Source organism: Papaver somniferum, chromosome 9, assembly GCF_003573695.1.
Source record: "Papaver somniferum cultivar HN1 chromosome 9, ASM357369v1, whole genome shotgun sequence".
NCBI classification, from domain to species: Eukaryota; Viridiplantae; Streptophyta; class Magnoliopsida; order Ranunculales; family Papaveraceae; genus Papaver; species Papaver somniferum.
Genome location: NC_039366.1, coordinates 14,433,149 through 14,439,217, shown reverse-complemented (window position 1 = coordinate 14,439,217; position 6,069 = coordinate 14,433,149). Strand labels below are relative to the sequence as shown.

General features: G+C 35.3%; 1 protein-coding gene across 1 annotated transcript; it reads right to left on the bottom strand.

The window, feature by feature from the left end:
- Positions 1 to 1,590: 1,590 nt before the first annotated feature.
- Positions 1,591 to 4,544, bottom strand: LOC113311193 (monooxygenase 1-like). The gene is made up of 6 exons (XM_026560040.1): positions 4,383 to 4,544; positions 4,129 to 4,275; positions 3,801 to 3,851; positions 3,344 to 3,512; positions 2,478 to 2,706; positions 1,591 to 2,369 (listed from the first exon to the last, which is right to left on the bottom strand). The coding sequence occupies exons 1-6, from the start codon at positions 4,481 to 4,483 to the stop codon at positions 1,843 to 1,845; spliced, it is 1,224 nt and encodes a 407-aa protein (XP_026415825.1). The 5' UTR covers positions 4,484 to 4,544; the 3' UTR covers positions 1,591 to 1,842.
- Positions 4,545 to 6,069: the final 1,525 nt, after the last annotated feature.

Here is a 6,069-nt window from a genome sequence, read left to right as displayed (position 1 = left end):
AAATTCAATGCGTGATCAGAGTATTAAAGCACACATGTGTTCGTTTCTTTGATGTATTTCAATTTCGTTTCAATATTACTTAATGTTATAAATTAGTTTCAGTAGCTAGCCGGGGCGAATTCTTAACCGTTAGTACAGTGTGTTTTCTGTTTCTCTGGTTGCTTTTATGCTAACCCGTTTAAACCTACTTTCTAAGAACAATGAACTATAACAAATCGATTACCCCTGGTGTTAACTCCCTAAAGGACATTTTCAAACATTAACAACAGCTTTAAGCCCATTGTTAACAAGTGCATCAGAACTTCCACACTACATATAAGGCACCATTTATGGTAAAATTTAGACATTATTTGTTCAGGATACCGATCACTTATTCGATCCTTTAGAGGTTTTATATCCTGATCGTAAATATAGGTTATGCTTTTTGCATCGCTCTGACCATATTTCTTTTGGACATGGAGTCATTCTTCGTGCTCAAAGAGAATATTCTCCTAATATGTTGTAGGTACACGAAATAAGATCCCCACGTGTCACACCAAGAAGAAATGGAAGTGATCCATATATGGGGCAGATTAGTAAACTCATGACATTTCAGTCTCCGATTATCGAAATTAGGCGAAAATTTTTGATGGGGGCAAATGCAGATGGGGCATGGGGGACGAATAGGAATTCAACACTTATCCCTCTTATAGTTACCGTTTTTAACTAATTAATGACTTCAGTTTCTAAACCCGATATACCTTTCCACAAACGGTTGACAAATGGTGCCACAACTGATGATATTGCTGAAGTTGATTCTTCTCCTCGAACACAGAGAAAAGACTTATTTGAATTTGGGGTTTCTGTGAATTTAAAGGTGGGTTGATGTTTTTGTTTTGACTTATATTCGGTAAAGATTTTAAATTTTAGGTTTTTGTTTGCTACTGTTTTTAGGGTTTTATGCAAGAAATTGCTGATTTGTCGTCGTTTTAGTTTTGAAACGGAACAATTTTGGTTTGGATTATGTTTGGTTGGAATGCTGGATGAATATATTTGTTAGATTTTGAAAATTGGATGGGTTATTTTTATTTTATTGTTTCTAGGATTTGCAGATTTAAGGATTTTTTGTTGGGTGTTGATTAGAGTGAGTGATGAAATAGTGTATTTTGTTTCAATGATGGAATATGAAAGTTGCTTAAAGAAGATGAAAAATGATATTGATTTCTCCAGGGGAAGTTTTTTCCTGGAGAATATTAAAGTTATAGTAGAAGATAAAGATACTGAGTTATTAAAACTAATTGATAAAAGGGTTTCTTTTGATCTTATTATCTCAAATCCTGATAGGGAGACTGGAGAAGTTGTTCTTAATATTTTTTTCGCCGTTATCATGGGTTTCTTGTACGCCGGAGGCCCAGGACCAGTATGTTCTGAAGCTAATGGAACTGACCCTACTTCTCCTCAAACCCCAAAACTTTTCAATATTACGGGGAAGGGCAATTTGGATGTAAAAAAATTAAAATATTAATTAATTAAAAACAATAAGTAAAAGAGAGACAATGTTGAATTCCTATTCGTCCCCATACCCTATGGGTATTTGCCTCAATCAAAAAATTTCTCGAAAACTAGCCCATCTTTTTATTTTTATTTCTTAACATATATTCAAATAAGAAAACCACCTATTCTTTAGAAACCAAGGAAGTAACACATAACTTAATAGCGACGTAGACGAATTATGTTTGCAACAAAAATAACAACTAATACAACCTACACATGTGCGTATAACAGACGACCCACACATATGTAAACAAACTATAGCAGACTCAACGAAGATAATGTTTTGGTTTTGTGTACGCATCTGTGAAATTAGAGATGACCACAGTTGTACTTAACATGGCCACTTGGATTGCTAAAGAAAACAACTAGGGCAAGAATAATCAATAACTTTGTGAACTTGCCAGATGATGGTTCTAACAGCATTCCGATGAGATAAGTCTGTGAAGACAGCTGAATTAGCCTCATTCTACGTTCTTTCACGTAACGATCTATCGCTGCTCCAATCTCCACCTGCAGACTTTGTTTTCCGGTTCTTTCAGACCCGCACATTTTTTCTGCCAAATTTCTTGCTAAGACAACAGCATCTTCTAGAGCTGCGGAACCACCTTGGCCTAAGAATGGACCCATAATATGCATGGCATCTCCTGCTACAACAACTGTTCCTTTCCGAAAATTTCCTAGTGATATATCCCATGGTGGGCGGTATCGTAAGTTTGTAAGAGTCAATGAATCAAGATCAGTTTTCTTTACAAATTCTATAACGTCTGGAGGGAAATCCATGATCGATTTAATGGTTGCTTGCTTGATGAGTTCTGGTTCACTTGACACTCCTAAATCTGTTTTTATTCGTACACAGAATTGTAATACATTAAAAACATTTAGCAAGAAAAATTGATCCGAATATAGAATTTTTAAAGAACAGTAATAATTTTGTTTGAACTTACCACATGATGTGCATGGAAGGCCTACAAACCAATACATGAGATTCTCATTGACTGGGTTTCTACAAAAGATACGATTGCCTTTCCGAATTCGAATAAAATCACTGCTGAATCCATGACCAGATGGATAACTTGTGAAACCTCTAACTCCACGTGTAGAGAAACACCTTGTAGTTTTTAATCCAACGTACTCAGAGACAACTGAATTTACTCCATCGCATCCAATCACAACCTACTATCCAAAAAACAAATTTCGCATATTATTGGATTTAAAATGTCTCTCTATCTAAGACTGAAATTTCTAAGATATCTCTAAATGTTTCTTTAATAAGAATTAAGGTACTGATTTGAAATTATGTATATCATCACGCCCAACGAATCCCCTTTTGTAAAGTGGGTCTCCTAATGGAAAATGCAGCAAGGGAAGCTTGATAAGAATTTGAAGCAAACTAGGATGTCCACAACAGGAATTTGAAGCGGATATTGAGAATTGGATCGTGTATCCATTCTCGACAAATCTTAATGTCTTCCTGTGAGACGAACTTTTGTGCATTTTCCAGTTAACAAATAATTACTAATATTCTTTTTTGGCTTCTACAAGTAAAAAAAAGGAAAAAAAAATTCATATGGATCCTTTTAAAAAGAAGACTTTTTCTGGTAAAACTTAAATCAGTTTATCTGAGAGCCAAAATTTTGTTGTTCTTTTGATTTCTCCAGAACTAACATTTCCATTAGAATTATCATACAACTTGTTACCTCATTGATTTGAAAGCTGGTTGGCTTCTAACTACTTAAAATTGCTTCTTGTAATGTAAAAAGAGTTTTGTAGAACCGCTTCAGTATCCAAAAATAAGGTTAAAATCAATTACCTTACACTTGATGCTAGTCCCATCATCTAGTTGTACAATAGGTTGACAAGTTGAGGGATCCATCTTGACAGCCACTGTGTGACATCCAAAACGAATTGTATTAAGCGGTAAATTATCAGCTAAGACTTGTACAAGCTCAAGCCTTTTCAAGCATCGAAGTTCTTCTTTCCTGCAATAGCAAAAAAAAAACCTAATTAATTACGTACTGCTTTAATTAATGCGCGTCAATTGATGGTTGGAAACTAAACCCCTCTTAGCCCCTCAAATTAACCCTCAGATGTTCGAAAACATTTGGAAGGGCTCCATCTGAAAAAGGGTAATTAAAGCGCACACCCCTCGACAATCTCTTTCAAAATGTTAACTTTACATTTAACATTTTGTTCCAACCAATTGATGATGGGACCTTGCAGTTAAGTTTTAGTTAAGAGAGATATTTACCAACATCTCACAAACTTACATTAGTGATGCCTCTTCTTTTTTGCCATCATCGAGTGAAATATCGCAGTACCTGAACAATCCACAATTAAACTAATGGTATAGATGTCTAAATAAAATGCAAAGTAAATTAAACGTCCACCTAAGGTTGTGGACTTCATCCACGATTGGCGGGTTTTTAAACAGCAACCAGTATCATCTTATAATAGGGAAAGGATTCGTTATCCTGTTAAATTCTGGCCTAGTTATAAGTTTCTTGTAAGTGCTTCCTTAGAACTTCTATTTTGAAAGAATTTATTTTGTCCAAAAAAAAAAGAAAAAGAAAAAGGGAATGAAATAAGCTGTTATACGCTGTGATGAGATGGCCTATCTCTCTAAGCTGCTCACCCACGCCAAGTTGATCTAGTGCGCGCCAACCGTTGGAATGGATAAGAATAGTTGCTCCAGTGGTTCTTAGTTTGTCGGATCTCTCTAACACTACACTCTCGAGTCCCTTCCTGCAAGATTAATATATGATTGTAAGGTTTCAGAGATAACCGCATATGATTTATGGTATTGTGATAAGAATAAGATGGAGCTATATAAGAATAAGATATATACATACTTGTGAAGTGCAAGAGCAGTTGCAAGTCCACAAATTCCCCCTCCAACTATTACAATCTTATTCTCTGCTTCTATGTAATTGTTATTTCTAATATTAGACATCTTTCTCTTTCCTTCCCTCAAAATTTAAATTTCTTGATCTTATTCGTACAGGTGCTCTGGCTGCATATATAATTGCACAAATATGTACTGTATTAATATTGCTCGGACTGAGCAGTTGGGAGTTTTTCTTCAGTCATTCTGATCCATACAGCTGTCCTTACAGCCTGTCAATAGTTTCTAGCTCAGCTACCTCACTATTTTCTGTTAGTGTTGTCCGATTCTTTATTACAGGTCTATTTTCGTTTTAGATATGTCTTTTGGATAGTAAAAGCCATTTTCTCTTGTAACGGTTAAGTCCTCGTATTCTTCTCAAATTCTCTCGGAAGATAAAAACAGAAAACTTGAGTGAGCCTTAAGGGTGCACAGGAACCGAGCCGGACCGGTGGAACCGTACCTGGTTTTGGACCGAACCGAGGTACAAGGTACAGGTACCGGTCCAAAAAATAGGAACCGAGGTCTGGGGGTACAGGTACACGGTCCTGTACAAGTACCGTGTCATACCGGACCGAATGTCCCGAATGATTAGAGCCGTTAGATTTAGGGGATAAGGGATCAGTATTAGCCGTTAGATTAGAGGGGGTATATAAGCGAACATTATAGGGTTTTCGTTTCTCTTCTCTTTTTCTTCTTCTTTTTTTCCGTCTCCTCTCTGTCTGAGAAGGGACGAGCGACAATCTTCTCCATTACAAATGTTGATTAACAGAGACGAGCGACAATCTTCTCTTCTCCATTACAAGTGTTGATTCAAAGGGTAAGTGTTGATTCAAACGGTAAGTAATTAAGATTTGTAAGCGAACTGAACCTACTTTGAATCTCAAGTATTGATTCAAAGGGTAAGCGAACTGAACCTAGGGTTTTGTAATTGAGATTTGTAATAATTATGAATCTTCTGAGAATCTGAATCTAATAATTCTACCTTTAATCTTTTGATTTTTCAGATTTGTAATTAGGACTTGTTCATCAGATTTGCAAGAGTTGATTGATTTGGCTTGGATTTGGTAAGAATTCTATCTTCTTAATCTTTTCTTTTGATTTTTCATTATTTTTGTTAATGAAATTAGGGTGTTAAATAAAATCTGGGTTTTGCTTTAGTTTTGTTGTTTAATGTTTGAAAGATTGAGATCTTATCTAATTGATGTGTGTTTCATTGAATTGTGATGCTATGCTCTGTTTTATGTTACTGAATTTGTGATTTTAGGGTTAGGGTTTTGTTTTTGGATTTGTTTGGATGAGAATTGATCAATTGAATGATGTTGAGAAGATCCAAATGTTATCTTGATTTTGAGTATGAGCTGCAAAATCTTTGGATTGAAAGTTTAGCTGAATTGCTAATAACAAGCTAGTACTTGTCTTAATTCAGGGTTCATGTTTTGTTATTGATCTGGTAATGTGTATCTTGATGTGTGTAGTTAATTTGAGAAATTAGGGTGTTAATTTGTTTTGGTGGTGGTTTTGTAGTTCTCATCTTAATTATGAATTGAAGTTTGGTCTTCTGGATGTTGATCATTCTAGGATGTTTAGCTGATTAATGAATTGAATCTAATGAAGAGTTGTTATGTATGTTGATGGGTTAAATGAGTTGTGAT

What these genes read in the sequence shown, in the direction of transcription:
- LOC113311193 (XM_026560040.1), bottom strand. Translation starts at nt 4,483, where the DNA reads ATGTCTAATATTAGAAATAACAATTACATAGAAGCAGAGAATAAGATT. An exon ending in ATAGGCCATCTCATCACAGC is followed by an intron (nt 3,852 to 4,128) that starts GTATAACAGCTT and finishes TGGATTGTTCAG; the next exon opens with GTACTGCGATATTTCACTCG. An exon ending in CCTTCCATGCACATCATGTG is followed by an intron (nt 2,370 to 2,477) that starts GTAAGTTCAAAC and finishes GAATAAAAACAG; the next exon opens with ATTTAGGAGTGTCAAGTGAA.